At 45.6% G+C, this 16151-nt stretch overlaps 3 protein-coding genes across 4 annotated transcripts; all 3 read right to left on the bottom strand.

Moving 5' to 3' along the window:
- Positions 1 to 16: 16 nt before the first annotated feature.
- On the bottom strand, positions 17 to 1354 carry LOC144406271 (high affinity choline transporter 1-like). The gene is made up of 2 exons (XM_078101866.1): positions 1047 to 1354; positions 17 to 588 (listed from the first exon to the last, which is right to left on the bottom strand). Exons 1-2 carry the CDS (start codon positions 1236 to 1238, stop codon positions 73 to 75), a joined length of 708 nt encoding a protein of 235 aa, XP_077957992.1. The 5' UTR covers positions 1239 to 1354; the 3' UTR covers positions 17 to 72.
- Positions 1355 to 2254: 900 nt separating this feature from the next.
- Positions 2255 to 9132, bottom strand: LOC120818151 (high affinity choline transporter 1). Of its 2 annotated transcripts, none has more exons than XM_078101865.1 (9): positions 8963 to 9132; positions 5519 to 5711; positions 5135 to 5248; positions 4864 to 5019; positions 4594 to 4742; positions 4341 to 4484; positions 4084 to 4237; positions 3647 to 3864; positions 2255 to 3188 (listed from the first exon to the last, which is right to left on the bottom strand). In XM_078101865.1, exons 2-9 carry the CDS (start codon positions 5700 to 5702, stop codon positions 2673 to 2675), a joined length of 1635 nt encoding a protein of 544 aa, XP_077957991.1. In that variant the 5' UTR covers positions 5703 to 5711; positions 8963 to 9132; the 3' UTR covers positions 2255 to 2672. The 2 variants fall into 2 exon arrangements, with proteins under 2 accessions (XP_077957991.1, XP_040030934.1); XM_040175000.2 differs by lacking the exon at positions 8963 to 9132 and adding an exon at positions 5954 to 6079.
- Positions 9133 to 10724: 1592 nt separating this feature from the next.
- LOC120818152 (uncharacterized) lies at positions 10725 to 14438 on the bottom strand. Its single transcript, XM_078101861.1, has one exon. The coding sequence runs from the start codon at positions 12822 to 12824 to the stop codon at positions 11364 to 11366; it is 1461 nt and encodes a 486-aa protein (XP_077957987.1). The 5' UTR covers positions 12825 to 14438; the 3' UTR covers positions 10725 to 11363.
- Between the last annotated feature and the right edge of the window lie 1713 nt (positions 14439 to 16151).

Here is a 16151-nt window from a genome sequence, read left to right as displayed (position 1 = left end):
TAAAACCACAGTAATATCAAATGTTCTGAATATTCCTTTTATGAGCATTTCAAAGATGCACAAGCAAAGCGCTCATGTCCTCACGGTCAGTGAGGATTTTCTCTCGGCCTCCTCCTCGTGCGTTCCGACCGGCGCCGTGTACTTCATGGCCGTGTCGGCTTCTGCGTCACTTGCTCTCGCCAGCAGCCCCTTCTCAGACAACCACGAGGCAAGGCGCGAGACCACCAAAACAGTCGCCATGGTGACGAGCACGATTGCAGTGCGGAAGGGGAGCAGGCGGTACCGGTGCCCGTCCACCGTCTTGTCCCACGGCAGGGGCAGGATGTCGGGAAGGCCTATCAGCGGTTCCCCCACCAGAGCCCGCAGCAGGAGGGACAACACAAAGCCGGCACAGGCGCCGTAGTGGTTCACCCGCCGGGACAAGTAGAAGATGCAGATCACCTGGGGAGCCAGCATTGAATAAAGGACGTCTGCACTGACGATCCAGAGCAGGTAAACGGACTTTGTTGTCATGGCCAGACCTGCTCCTATTGTTCCACAAAGGAAGATTGACCCTTTGACCACGGCAAGGATCAGTTTCTCCGAGGCCTGGAGCAGAGGAAATCATTTTAACTCAACAAGTCTTTAAGGTACTTTTATGAAACCAAAATATGGATTGCACTATTTGTTGTCTAGGTACCACATTTAAGTCATCGTTATATGTGAAACACTTCTTCTCTAATTTATTTTCTACAATCTTGCTTTAATTCACCCTCTCACCAAGTGCAGGGCGGACTTTTACACGCCTCCAAACAAAACAAAAAAACAGCATTTTGTCTCGCAGCCAAAGGGTCTTGGGTGGTTTCGGGTTTCAAAATGTTTCAGTTAACTCGTGCCTCAAAAACTAGTTAGAATGTGCCTGCGGCGACTCACTGGCTTTCATGTAAACGAGGTGCTTGCGAGTCCTAAAACACACTCACAGTGCCACTGCCACGGCTGTAAACCCGCCTTTTTATCAGAACAAGCTTCCAAAAGAATCAATGCCACAATAATGGTAAAGATGTTACCCCTTTGTAGATGACATTCTTGAAGATATTTCGGCCCAGTTGGGAGGCGACAGACAGAAGGGCAGAGTCAACCGATGACATCACAGACGCAGCAAGCGCTCCCATGCCGATCAGCGAGACGTAAAATGGGCAAATGGGACCATGTGCATATTCCAGTGACGTGGGTACATCACTTTGTCCCTTGACGTGCATATTGTTATTTGAAACAACTATCTATGCCAACTATACAAAAACACCACAGACAGCTGAGGGGAACTGCAGACACCAGAAATAATTTTCTGAAGGCTTTTCTCCTTTCACGTTATATTTAGCCACGCTTTCTATTCTTATTAAAACCAAAATATATAATTATGAAGCTTTAGTTTCTTATGTAACCCTGAACTGAAAAAAACATACAATTACTCTGCTATTGTTAGCGTGAAACTACGCTGATTTGCATTTATTAGGATTTCTTACTTTCTTTTTTTTCCAGCCGTAGGAGCCGTGTTGTTGCTGCATTGTTATTGAACACAAGAAGTAGAATGTGTGGCTGTGAATGTCATCGGCGTCATTACTTCTGCTCTTGTGAGCTGCCATGTATACAAGCCATGAAGCAATTAACCGGTTTTTGTTGTTTTGCAGAAAAATAAATTGCAGCACTAAACAAATGAATGTTGTCTCACTCGTTTTTCTTGTGAAAGACGTTATTTGAAAGCGGCCATGTTTAGTCTGTGGCTGGGCGGAGGTCTTCCGATTGGCTCGATCCGCGTGACGTCATTCGAAGCAGATTGATTGAGCAATTGATTGCAATTTAAAGTTGAAAGGCATTACCTTTAGCTTAGCTCACTCCTGTGATGACGCAATGTATTATAACAGCAATATCTATATATGATATAATATAATCGTGCGTACTTCAAATAGAGAGTTCCGAGATCTGTTTGAGATGGTGTTGGAAATGAGTCATTAGCAGCACCACAATGAGCTCCAACTGTGGTCAATAAGTAAGTTCAGAAAGCTCAGAGCCACCGAGCGCTGTGTTCATTCGAAGCCTGAACCACTGCTAGTATCAAACATACCCTTTATTCATTGTTTAATCTCGTGATGTTTATGTACCATGAATCTTCTCTTGTACTTGATGAGCACTTGTGTTGTGATCTGTAACGGAGCGGTTTATTAATAGCGACCCCATCATTGTATTAATACGAGATACCAAATGAAGAGCCAGAAAACAATCGCAGATGTTTTATTATCGTGGTGTCTTTGTTTCCTGACCAGCACATGCATACCTGGTGTGGCTGAAAGAACACGCACAACTCGTGCATGTCTGCAACCAGAAAAGCCGCTGAGCTTCTACCAGCAGCCAGAAGCACAAACACACCCAAGTCTTTTACAGCGTCTAAGACAACTAAATAAAGCCATCTGGACTATCCAAGGGTTCTTAAGACAAACCCAGTTCATGTTCAAAATCTAATGTCATGTGTAACATTTCCAAAAACAATGGAATGTTTCACAGCACCAATTGTCGAAAAATATTTTAACACCAGGAAAATGGTCGAAAAGCTCAAGATTCCACAATAAAACCACAGTAATATCAAATGTTCTGAATATTCCTTTTATGAGCATTTCAAAGATGCACAAGCAAAGCGCTCATGTCCTCACGGTCAGTGAGGATTTTCTCTCGGCCTCCTCCTCGTGCGTTCCGACCGGCGCCGTGTACTTCATGGCCGTGTCGGCTTCTGCGTCACTTGCTCTCGCCAGCAGCCCCTTCTCAGACAACCACGAGGCAAGGCGCGAGACCACCAAAACAGTCGCCATGGTGACGAGCACGATTGCAGTGCGGAAGGGGAGCAGGCGGTACCGGTGCCCGTCCACCGTCTTGTCCCACGGCAGGGGCAGGATGTCGGGAAGGCCTATCAGCGGTTCCCCCACCAGAGCCCGCAGCAGGAGGGACAACACAAAGCCGGCACAGGCGCCGTAGTGGTTCACCCGCCGGGACAAGTAGAAGATGCAGATCACCTGGGGAGCCAGCATTGAATAAAGGACGTCCGCACTGACGATCCAGAGCAGGTAAACGGACTTTGTTGTCATGGCCAGACCTGCTCCTATTGTTCCACAAAGGAAGATTGACCCTTTGACCACGGCAAGGATCAGTTTCTCCGAGGCCTGGAGCAGAGGAAATCATTTTAACTCAACAAGTCTTTAAGGTACTTTTATGAAACCAAAATATGGATTGCACTATTTGTTGTCTAGGTACCACATTTAAGTCATCGTTATATGTGAAACACTTCTTCTCTCATGTATTTTCTACAATCTTGCTTTAATTCACCCTCTCACCAAGTGCAGGGCGGACTTTTACACGCCTCCAAACAAAACAAAAAAACAGCATTTTGTCTCGCAGCCAAAGGGTCTTGGGTGGTTTCGGGTTTCAAAATGTTTCAGTTAACTCGTGCCTCAAAAACTAGTTAGAATGTGCCTGCGGCGACTCACTGGCTTTCATGTAAACGAGGTGCTTGCAAGTCCTAAAACACACTCACAGTGCCACTGCCACGGCTGTAAACCCGCCTTTTTATCAGAACAAGCTTCCAAAAGAATCAATGCCACAATAATGGTAAAGATGTTACCCCTTTGTAGATGACATTCTTGAAGATATTTCGGCCCAGTTGGGAGGCGACAGACAGAAGGGCAGAGTCAACCGATGACATCACAGACGCAGCAAGCGCTCCCATGCCGATCAGCGAGACGTAAAATGGGCAAAGATGCTGAAGGGCGATTGGCAAGATCATGCCGGCTTTGCCTTGTTGGTACGGGCCGGGGGAGCCGTAGCTGGTCTCGTTCCAATCTGACATTGAACAAATAAAATGACAGCAAACATCGTAATCGCGGGGTTGTACAGGTCTGATCTGCTGAGGTTGTGTTTTGATGTGTTAGAACATATTACTACCTATTGTTAAGTGTTTTTTATGGATTCAATTTGAACATAACAGTCATCATCACAGCTACAATAACACTAAATACATTATCACTCCAAGGCAATAAAAGGGTAATTCAATCTAGATACTTGTAGATGCAGCTGCTGCCCCAATGATGAGTGACGGGATGGCAAGAATTGGGCATAGAACTGCTGCAACATAGCAGGTGAGTTTTGATTGCGCATCAGTGGCAGTGGACAGGACTCTCTGGTAGAAAGCCTGGTAGCAGATCCCACCGATTGCCTTGGAGGGGAATAGAACCCAAGTTCACACTACGTCTTGCATATTAACTACACATGAGCTTTAATAGCCGTTTTAAGGTATGTGTTTTGGGGGTGTCCATTACCAAAAGCAGTAGGTCATCTACCCAGCGACCTGCTTCTTCCAGCTCCAGGCTGCCGAGCCACGGCTCCTGGTGCAGCTTGGTCACTGCAGCTACCGTGATGTTGGCAGAGGAGGGGTTCGCCAATATGAAAGGCACGCAGAGCCACTGAAGTAGGGAGGAAAGTATGCTACAGATTCACAAAGTCCTGCACTATAGCTGGGGGGACTGGGGTTAAATGCTTGGAATTTCCTTAAAAATGCAGTTTTCTTTGTACCAATCCAACTAGCATCAAGCTAAGCTGGACGACGTCAGTGTAGGCCACAGCGTAGAGTCCTCCCATTAACGTGTAGACGATAGCCACAGCGGCGGAGACGCACACGGCGAGCGCGGAGGAGATATCCATGACCACGCTTATCGTCCCTCCTGTGACCACAAACAAATTCACTTTTTATTTTCTCAGTGGTATAATAATACACGTGTGTGTATATAAGACTTATATAATTGAGAAGGATTTTTGTTCTTCAAGTTGTGGTTTCTGACTTACCCAACGCACCAAGGATACATGCTACCCACAAGATATCGCCGAGGAGAGCGGGAATGAAGAGAACAGCCGCTACTTTGTCGCCGTATTTCTCCTGAAATGGGTCCATCAGGGTGACATAATTCTTTGACCGAATGGGTTTGACAAAGAAGAGTGCACCTGAAGCCACACAGACAGACGTAGACATCGTATTTAAAATCAGCGTACTGATGAGAAAATATTTCCTATTAAAAATGTGCTTTTCACCACAACAGTAGGCAGTTGTGTTACTCACCTAAAACTAAGTTCATGAAAAAGGCGAGGGGTCCAGTGGCCCACACCAACCCCTTTGTTGGATCATAGACCACTTCAGCATTACCCAATATATAGCCTCCTCCCACCCAAGTGGCTGCAAAGCATCCGGACACAATACAAAAGACAAGTAATGTTACCAGATTTTCAATCTATTTAATAATTGGCTATAATGTGTAGATTACATTCCGGACAAATTGGGAAAATTATGGAATTAAAGAGATTCAAACTAAACATGTCAAAATCTGCTTTGAGTACCCTACTTTTAAAATAAATGTACCTGGATGGTTTTCTCTTACAAACCTCATTAGGCCCCATTCCGTGATTACGACAATCTACGGCCTTATTGTTGTCCTTATTTTTTTACCTGTCATGGTGCATATGCTGACCCAGATGTTTAGGTTCCGCCCCCCAACCATTGTAACTTCACTGCGGTTGCCAGTGCATTTCTTCTCCTCGCGTTTGGACTTCCTGGATGCCCAGATACCCATGGCCAGTATCATCATGTAAAACACGCATAAGGACAGCAGTCCTGGCCAGTTAACCGCCATCGTCTGAGTCTGTGGGGAGAGGACACAAACATAAATCCCTTTATTACCTCAACAGATCCGAGTTCCTGCAATCTTCTCGGAATATCATAAATATTATTTTTGTTACAAAGAAAAAAGACAATACAGTCCCGACCATCCCATATTCAGACCGCTGTAACTGCACTTAACACTATAAACCATTTTTATATATGACATCATTAAAAGCAGTATGGTGGAAGAAAACTAACACAAGGAGCCACAAATATACTCACTCACTGTAGCCTTCAAACTTAGAAGTGAAAGAAATGTGAGCAAAAGGCATGAAGGCAAATCAATGTCAAAATCCAAGAGAGCTTAAATCGACTTTCTATCCGTTATTGTTGTTTTATAAAGTGCGCAAATGGGCTTATATAGTTCTCGGAACGCATAACTCTCAACAGAGATAAAATCAACCAATCAAAAGACGAGGTTTGTAACCAATTGGATGTAGAGACCATGGTGACTGAGTCTTCCCCCGTTACTGTCAAAAAGAAACGCACGAGCGAGCAAAGAGCGCGCGAGACGGACCTTTGGCTCGCAGATGTTTGGTTTGCGCGCGCGCATTGGACCTAATTGGCGCTCTCAGCTTTTAACATTGATTTGCCTTCATAAAGCGGACAAGGTTCTGAGTCGGAGGTCGACCTTGAAGAGGTTGCGAATGTGTAACCCACTTCTAATGGTGGTCGTCCTGCTGCCACAGCGTGAATACACTTTATTAAACGGCCACTCACCGGAGACACACACACACACACACACACACACACACACACACACACACACACACACACGCACACACAGCTGAGACTGAACGCCTGTAAGTTAGTTGGTACGTAACCAGTGCTGTAGTGGTAAAATTAGAGGTGGGTAAACTCTGAATTGTGTGATCATACAGACCTCGACGCGATGCGAAGCAACGCAACACAAAGCGTCGCGACTCTGTAAGGCTGTCCTGGCTATATTGCATTATGTTATCAGTAAAAGTCATATACAATCAATGACAATGAATACATGTGTTAGTAGTTTATTAAATTTAAGAAAACAGTAAAGTATGTCAACACAACAACACAATTGCAGATTAAGAACTATCTCCTTTTTACAGTAGTGCCCAGAGGGCCTCCTTGTCCTCCACGTCAGGTCCTGTCTTGCACAGAGGAGCCATGAACCCCAGAACACATTCATGGCTCCTCTGTGCTTCTCTCTCTATTGGACCTGGTGTTTCTCCTCTCCCTGTGCTCTCTGCATCATTGCCTGTCCTCTCACTGCCTGAAAAAATATGTTGAATTTAAGAGTTAACCAGTTAAGCAGCCTGTCAATTACACTGACAACATAAGTTAAAGGAACACTCAGCATGTTTTTTTTCACATTGAGAACTGACTTGTTTTCTAATCTACGCGTAACCAGGAGTTTTTCTTTTACCGTGCACGACCAGCGAACACATAGCGCGCGACTACTACCCCCCCGTCGGTCGTTCCGCCCGCAACGACTACTACCCCCCCACGTCGGACCTTCTCGACCGGTCCGCGAAATATTGTCTGACATCAAACCGGTCCGTGAGGTAAGAAAGGTTGGGGACCACTGGGCTGATCCGTGTGTTTACACACCTCCTGGATCCTGATTGGTCGCTGCTGCAGCCGCAAGGCACTGATTGGATGCTCACAGACTGTAATGGTCCGCCTGAAGCAGCGCTGGAAGCCGCAGTCATCCAGACGCGCCTCCTGGAGGAGTCGGTGAAATTCAAGCTGTGTGCCATTTATTTTAAAAGTAGGGTACTCAAAGCAGATTGACATGTTTAGTTTGAATCTCTCCAATTCCATAATTAGCATTACTTGTCTTTTGTATTGCCCGTGTGTGTGTGTGTCCGGATGCTTTGCAGCCACTTGGGTGGGAGGAGGCTATATATTGGGTAATGCTGAAGTGGTCTATGATCCAACAAAGGGGTTGGCGTGGGCCACTGGACCCCTCGCCTTTGTCATGAACTTAGTTTTAGGTGAGTAACACAACTGCCTACTGTTGTGGTGAAAAGCACATTTTTAATAGGAAATATTTTCTCATCAGTACGCTGATTTTAAATACGATGTCTACGTCTGTCTGTGTGGCTTCAGGTGCACTCTTCTTTGTCAAACCCATTCGGTCAAAGAATTATGTCACCCTGATGGACCCATTTCAGGAGAAATACGGCGACAAAGTAGCGGCTGTTCTTTTCATTCCGTTAATGGGAGGACTCTACGCTGTGACCTACACTGACGTCGTCCAGCTTAGTTTGATGCTAGTTGGATTGGTACAAACACTGCATTTTTAAGGAAATTGCAAGCATTTAACAGTACTAATATGTCCCCCCAGCTATAGTGCAGGACTTTGTGAATCGGTAGTATACAGTGCATCCGGAAAGTCACAGCGCTTCCCTATTTTCACATTTTGTGATGTTACAGCCTTATTCCAAAATGGATTAAATTCATTATTTCTCTCAACATTCTACACACAACAACCCATAATGACAAAGTGAAAACTGTTTTTTGCTAATTTTTGCAAATCTGTTAAAAATAAAGAACGAAAACATGTACATAAGTATTCACAGCCTTTGCCATGACACTCAATGTAGCTGAGGTGCATCCTGTTTCCACTGATCATCTTGAGATGTTTCTACAACTTGATTGGAGTCCACCTGTGCTACATTCTGTTGATTGGACATGATTGAGAAAGGCTCACACCTGTCTATCTGAGGTATCACAGTTTCGACCATTTTCCTGGTGTTAAAATATTTTTTCGACAATTGGTGCTGTGAAACTTTTCAGGTTTTCATATCAACATTCCATTGTTTTTGGGTTAAATTATATTTTGGACATAAACTGAGTTTACCATAAACCTGAACTATCCAAGGGTTCTTATTTAATTGTCTTAGACGCTGTAGAAGACTCGGGTGTGTTTACGCTTCTGGGCGGCTGCTGGTGGTAGAAGCTCAGCGGCTTTTCTGGTTCCAAAACAAATTGTGCGTGTTCTTTCAGCCAACACCAGGTATGCATGGGCTGGTCAGGAAACAAAGACACCACGCTAATAAAACATCCACAGTCGTTTTCTGGCTCTTCATTTGGTATCTCGTATTAATACAATGATGGGGTCTTAAAGGCTCCGTTACAGATCACAACACAAGTGCCTATTACGTACAACCAGGGCTGTAGTGGCGGGTAAACGGACGTAAACGCCGTTTACGCACCTCTGGAATTTTGGAAATAGCGTTTACGCACCTCAAAGTTCCCTGCGCCTGGTATTCTTCCGTTGGAATAATCCGAAATAAACTTGGTGTAATTTTAAAACAGCTAAGACTACGTTTCCTATTGTTGAACATATAAACGGCATAGTCTGAATTATGTTCATCTGCGCTGTATTACGGTCTGTGAGCATCCAATCAGTGCCTTGCGGCTGCAGCAGCGACCAATCAGGATCCAGGAGGCACATACACGTTGTGGATCAGCCCAGTCGCCCCAACCTTTCTTCCTCACGGACCGGTGTTACACCCCTACTGGTTTTTCCACCTACTGGTTTCCCTACGCGTGCGTGTTTGTGTTCACTCCAAAGCTGCAGATGTGTCCGCCTCAGTTCCCTGATTCGTCACACATTCACAAACATATTGCTGAAAATCTTCAAAACGCATCACAAATCCATTGCAGCGTTTACGATTGTATAAGTGAGCACCACATCACGGCCACGTATGAAAACATTTACATAAAAAAATATATTAAAAGAAAGATCGGCACAACCTGGATTCGAACCCGGTGGATCAAAACATTAAAATGTCAATCAGGTGGCAGCTCTTAGCAGTGCACCACGGAAACGCACAGCAATTTATTGACCCTTAGTATAATTTATTCATATTGTTGACGTAAATCAGCATAAAGGAAACCTTTTGGTGTCGTGGATCTAAAACAACTGGTTACCTTGGGCGTGTCTTGGAACACTTCAGGATATGTGCAACGCTACTTCTTCACGAGGCTGCGTGACGTAAACCACAGACACGAACATAACAAAGTTTAGAACAAGCTCTGTGCAAGGCAGGACCTGACGTGGAGGACAAGGAGGCCCTCTGGGCACTACTGTGAAAAGGAGACTCCATATGTAGATAGTTCTTAATCTGCAATTGTCTTGTTGTGTTGACATACTTTTCTTTACTGTTTTCTTAAATTTAATAAACTACTAACACATGTATTCATTGTCATTGATTGTATATGACTTTTACTGATAACATAATGCAATATAGCCAGGGCAGCCTTACAGAGTCGCGACGCTTTGTGTTGCGTTGCTTCGCATCGCGTCAAGGTCTGTATGATCACAAAATTCAGAGTTTACCCACCTCTAATTTTACCACTACAGCACTGAATAAAGGGTATGTTTGATATTATCAGTGGTTCAGGCTTCGAATGAAAACAGCGCTCGGTGGCTCTGTGCTTTCTGAACTTACTTATTGACCACAGGTGGAGCTCATTGTGGTGCTGCTAATGACTCATTTCCTACACCATCTCAAACAGATCTCGGAACTCTCTATTTGAAGTACGCACGATTATATTATATCATATATCGCGTTATTATAATACATTGCGTCATCACAGGAGTGAGCTAAGCCAAAGGTAATGCATTTCAACTCTACATTTCAATCAATTGCAGTGAAAGTGGAGGTTCTTCTTCTTTCCCTTTTACCACCCGAATGACGTCACGCGGATCGAGCCAATCGGAAGACCTCCGCCGAGCCACAGGGGTGGTGAGCTGAGCGCACGCCGTCGGTTAAGTAGCTGATGACACCTACGGGGCCAGTGGATGCTGAACGGGAAGCACTAAATACCCGTTGTGTTTCGACAAAGCGTATGCTATGTGATTTATCTCGGCTCTTGTTTTTACTTTTGAGGCCCCCGATAGCAGGAGTGACTCCGCATTTCGGACTCGTTTCAGGGCTCGTTGATCCAGGCCGCTTTCAAATAACGTCTTTCACAAGAAAACCCAGTGAGACAACATTCATTTGTTTAGTGCTGTAATTTATTTTTCTGCAAAACATCAAAAACCAGTTAATTGCTTCATGGCTTGTATACATGGCAGCTCACAAGAGCAGAAGTAATGACGGCGATGACATTCACAGCCACACATTCAGCAACAACACGGCTCCTACGGCTGGAAAAAAAAGAAAGTAAGAAATCCTAATAAATGCAAATCAGCTTAGTTTCACGCTAACAATAGCAGAGTAATTGTATGTTTACAGTCCAGGGCTACATAAGAAGTGAGTGATACATGTAGGCCTCTACAGCCTCTACAGCTTCTAAACAAAAATAAAATGTTTCCTCGAGACATTACATCCTGTTACATAATACAAATTCTCTAAAGTCACATGCATTGAAATATTCTTTACTGTATATAGTTGACATGATGCACATTTTTTTAAAATTTGGCTACATTCAGACCAAACAGCTCAAATCATAAGGGGTGTCTTTAAAACTGGTGATTGAGAAAAAGAAAAAGAAAGAAGGTTCTAACATCATTCTAAATGTGTGTTCACTACCCAGAAGGTCGCGGTAACCTAAACTCTACCACAAGCTAAGAAATGAGTTCCTCTTGATTACGTCAGTCGTCAATCACTGCTCAATACAAAACCCGTGTCGTCGACTAATAGTCGTCGCTGCCTTCGTCCTCCTCGTCGTACTTCCTCTTGAGCGAGTGCTTCTTGTGCTTCCCCCGGTGCCTCCGCTTGCCGGCGAAGTCCGGGTTCGCGTCCCGCAGGTGCAACTGCTCGTGCTTCTTCAGGAGGCCGGGGACGGAGAAGCCCTTTCCGCACGTTTCGCACGTCCAGGGCTTTTTGCACGTATGAGTCCTTTTGTGGACGTTCAGGTGGGACGCCAGCTTGTAGGTCTTCCCGCACACGTCGCAGCTGAACGGGCGCTCGTTGGTGTGCAGCCGGATGTGCACCTTCAGATTTCCGACCTGGGTGAAGGTCTTCTCGCAGATGGAGCACCGGTAGGGCCTCTCCCGCGTGTGGATCCTCAAGTGGACCCTCAGGCAGTACTTGCTGGAGAACTTCTTCTGGCACACGGGGCACGGGATCTTCGCCTTGGGCACGTGGTCCTGCTGGTGCCTCTTCAGGTCCGAGAGGTAGACGAAGGTCTTGCCGCACTGCGAGCAGAGGTACTGGCGGTCCCTGATGTGGTAGCCCATGTGCCTCTTCAGCAGGCTCGGCACCAGGAATCTCTTCCCGCAGCGCTCGCACATGTGCGGCCGGTCCCGGGTGTGCCAGCGCTCGTGGTTGGTCAGCTTGAACGCCGTCGGGAAGCTCTTGGTGCAGTGCTTGCAGGGGAACGTCATCTGGCTCGTGTGGCACTCCATGTGCCGCTTGAAGTAGGTGGACTGCATGAAGCCCTTGTTGCAGATGTTGCAGTAGAAGGGCTTCTGGCCGCTGTGGGCCAGCATGTGCTTAGTCAGGCTCTGGAGCTTGTTGAAGCACTTGCCGCACTTGCCGCACTGGCCGCAGGCGTACGGCCGCGCCGTGCTGTGGGTCTTCAGGTGGTTGTTGAGGAACGCCTGCGTTCGAAAGCTCTTGCTGCACGCCGGGCACGCGAAAGGCTTCTCCCCCGTGTGGATGCGCACGTGGTCCATCAGCTTGGACTGGTACGGGAAGCTCTTGTCGCACACGCCGCAGGTGAACCGGTCCGCCGGGGGTCGGATCTGCTTTTTCCGCCGGATGCTCGGCTTGGCGTCGTCTCCGCCTCCAAACCTGGCCGGGGGCAGCGGCGGCAGCGCCGGGAGCGAGAGCGAGTTCGTCGCAATCTGCGACACCCACTGGTGCAAGGTGACCCGCTGGGTGTGAGGCTTCTGGCCGTCTTTGGTCCCCGCGCTGCCTGCTTCCCGCGAGGCGGGAGCGGGTTTGACCGGCATCTGAACCACCCGGAAGGGGATCGCTTTCAAGGGGGGCCGCTGGGACTGTGGTTTATCTCCCGCTTCCGGCGCTTCACCTTCCGCTCTGCCGTGGAGAGGTGTGGCGGGCTGTTCCTGTGCACCACTTTTTTCCCGCGCCGGATCCTCCCCCCGAGCTGCTGCCGGGACCTTCTTTTCCTTTTCAACATACTGATTCATGTGAAACGTTGCAGTTTTTCCAACAGTCTCCAAGACTATTTTGCACAGCGCTCAAATAAGGACGTCGGGAACGAAGGACTCTGATTCTGTCCGTCCGTCTGTGGTCAACGACACTTCCTGAGTCGGTGCATTTAGCCGAGACGTTGCACAGGGGTTAAAAGTCGTTTATAATGTCTATTAGTAGATAAGACGTGACACATCTGGAAAGAGCCAAGAGGGCATATTGTGGTTGATGGTGTTGGTGACTGCATTTTCTTTAATGTGGGGTTCAGTCATGGGACAACTTTTTAATCCTGTCAGAGGGGAATGAGATAGGAGGTTTTAGAGTGTCATGTTTGATTTGTTGGGTTGTAGACAATGTGACCTGTGAAAGAGGAAAAAACAACAATTCTGTAAAATGGTCAAATGACATCCTGTACTGTGTTTTGTACACTGCAGTGCACATTATGTTTGGCTTATTCCTCTCATGCTAAACATTACTCTGTATTGAGGACAAACTCAACCATGCATCGTTCCATTTTAAATAGGAAAACCGGTCATGCAAAGGCTAGTATTGAATTTTGTAACTGAAATCGCCGCCTTTTGGGTGTTTCGTTTACAGCATTTCTTAAAACAACATATCCATGCGGTAAAAATGCTGTACTTTTACAAGTTCTTTATAGCGCCACCAAAAAAGCAAAAAAAGAAACCCAATGAATGCTAACATAGCGAAGGAAAAAGAGTAAAGGATGTAATTCTGCTGCTTGGAAACGAGTAAAGTCCATTGACCATGTGCATATTCCAGTGACGTGGGTACATCACTTTGTCCCTTGACGTGCATATTGTTATTTGAAACAACTATCTATGCCAACTATACAAAAACACCACAGACAGCTGAGGGGAACTGCAGACACCAGAAATAATTTTCTGAAGGCTTTTCTCCTTTCACGTTATATTTAGCCACGCTTTCTATTCTTATTAAAACCAAAATATATAATTATGAAGCTTTAGTTTCTTATGTAACCCTGAACTGAAAAAAACATACAATTACTCTGCTATTGTTAGCGTGAAACTACGCTGATTTGCATTTATTAGGATTTCTTACTTTCTTTTTTTTCCAGCCGTAGGAGCCGTGTTGTTGCTGCATTGTTATTGAACACAAGAAGTAGAATGTGTGGCTGTGAATGTCATCGGCGTCATTACTTCTGCTCTTGTGAGCTGCCATGTATACAAGCCATGAAGCAATTAACCGGTTTTTGTTGTTTTGCAGAAAAATAAATTGCAGCACTAAACAAATGAATGTTGTCTCACTCGTTTTTCTTGTGAAAGACGTTATTTGAAAGCGGCCATGTTTAGTCTGTGGCTGGGCGGAGGTCTTCCGATTGGCTCGATCCGCGTGACGTCATTCGAAGCAGATTGATTGAGCAATTGATTGCAATTTAAAGTTGAAAGGCATTACCTTTAGCTTAGCTCACTCCTGTGATGACGCAATGTATTATAACAGCAATATCTATATATGATATAATATAATCGTGCGTACTTCAAATAGAGAGTTCCGAGATCTGTTTGAGATGGTGTTGGAAATGAGTCATTAGCAGCACCACAATGAGCTCCAACTGTGGTCAATAAGTAAGTTCAGAAAGCTCAGAGCCACCGAGCGCTGTGTTCATTCAAAGCCTGAACCACTGCTAGTATCAAACATACCCTTTATTCATTGTTTAATCTTGTGATGTTTATGTACCATGAATCTTCTCTTGTACTTGATGAGCACTTGTGTTGTGATCTGTAACGGAGCGGTTTATTAATAGCGACCCCATCATTGTATTAATACGAGATACCAAATGAAGAGCCAGAAAACAATCGCAGATGTTTTATTATCGTGGTGTCTTTGTTTCCTGACCAGCACATGCATACCTGGTGTGGCTGAAAGAACACGCACAACTCGTGCATGTCTGCAACCAGAAAAGCCGCTGAGCTTCTACCAGCAGCCAGAAGCACAAACACACCCAAGTCTTTTACAGCGTCTAAGACAACTAAATAAAGCCATCTGGACTATCCAAGGGTTCTTAAGACAAACCCAGTTCATGTTCAAAATCTAATGTCATGTGTAACATTTCCAAAAACAATGGAATGTTTCACAGCACCAATTGTCAAAAAATATTTTAACACCAGGAAAATGGTCGAAAAGCTCAAGATTCCACAATAAAACCACAGTAATATCAAATGTTCTGAATATTCCTTTTATGAGCATTTCAAAGATGCACAAGCAAAGCGCTCATGTCCTCACGGTCAGTGAGGATTTTCTCTCGGCCTCCTCCTCGTGCGTTCCGACCGTCGCCGTGTACTTCATGGCCGTGTCGGCTTCTGCGTCACTTGCTCTCGCCAGCAGCCCCTTCTCAGACAACCACGAGGCAAGGCGCGAGACCACCAAAACAGTCGCCATGGTGACGAGCACGATTGCAGCGCGAAAGGGGAGCAGGCGGTACCGGTGCCCGTCCACCGTCTTGTCCCACGGCAGGGGCAGGATGTCGGGAAGGCCTATCAGCGGTTCCCCCACCAGAGCCCGCAGCAGGAGGGACAACACAAAGCCGGCACAGGCGCCGTAGTGGTTCACCCGCCGGGACAAGTAGAAGATGCAGATCACCTGGGGAGCCAGCATTGAATAAAGGACGTCCGCACTGACGATCCAGAGCAGGTAAACTCAAAATAATTTTCTGAAGGCTTTTCTCCTTTCACGTTATATTTAGCCACGCTTTCTATTCTTATTAAAACCAAAATATATAATTATGAAGCTTTAGTTTCTTATGTAACCCTGAACTGAAAAAAACATACAATTACTCTGCTATTGTTAGCGTGAAACTACGCTGATTTGCATTTATTAGGATTTCTTACTTTCTTTTTTTTCCAGCCGTAGGAGCCGTGTTGTTGCTGCATTGTTATTGAACACAAGAAGTAGAATGTGTGGCTGTGAATGTCATCGGCGTCATTACTTCTGCTCTTGTGAGCTGCCATGTATACAAGCCATGAAGCAATTAACCGGTTTTTGTTGTTTTGCAGAAAAATAAATTGCAGCACTAAACAAATGAATGTTGTCTCACTCGTTTTTCTTGTGAAAGACGTTATTTGAAAGCGGCCATGTTTAGTCTGTGGCTGGGCGGAGGTCTTCCGATTGGCTCGATCCGCGTGACGTCATTCGAAGCAGATTGATTGAGCAATTGATTGCAATTTAAAGTTGAAAGGCATTACCTTTAGCTTAGCTCACTCCTGTGATGACGCAATGTATTATAACAGCAATATCTATATATGATATAATATAATCGTGCGTACTTCAAATAGAGAGTTCCGAGA

The sequence above is a fragment of the Gasterosteus aculeatus genome, chromosome 4 (assembly GCF_964276395.1).
Source record: "Gasterosteus aculeatus chromosome 4, fGasAcu3.hap1.1, whole genome shotgun sequence".
NCBI classification, from domain to species: domain Eukaryota; kingdom Metazoa; phylum Chordata; class Actinopteri; order Perciformes; family Gasterosteidae; genus Gasterosteus; species Gasterosteus aculeatus.
The sequence above is the reverse complement of the archived record's forward strand: the minus strand, read 5'-3'. Positions and strand labels throughout refer to the sequence as shown.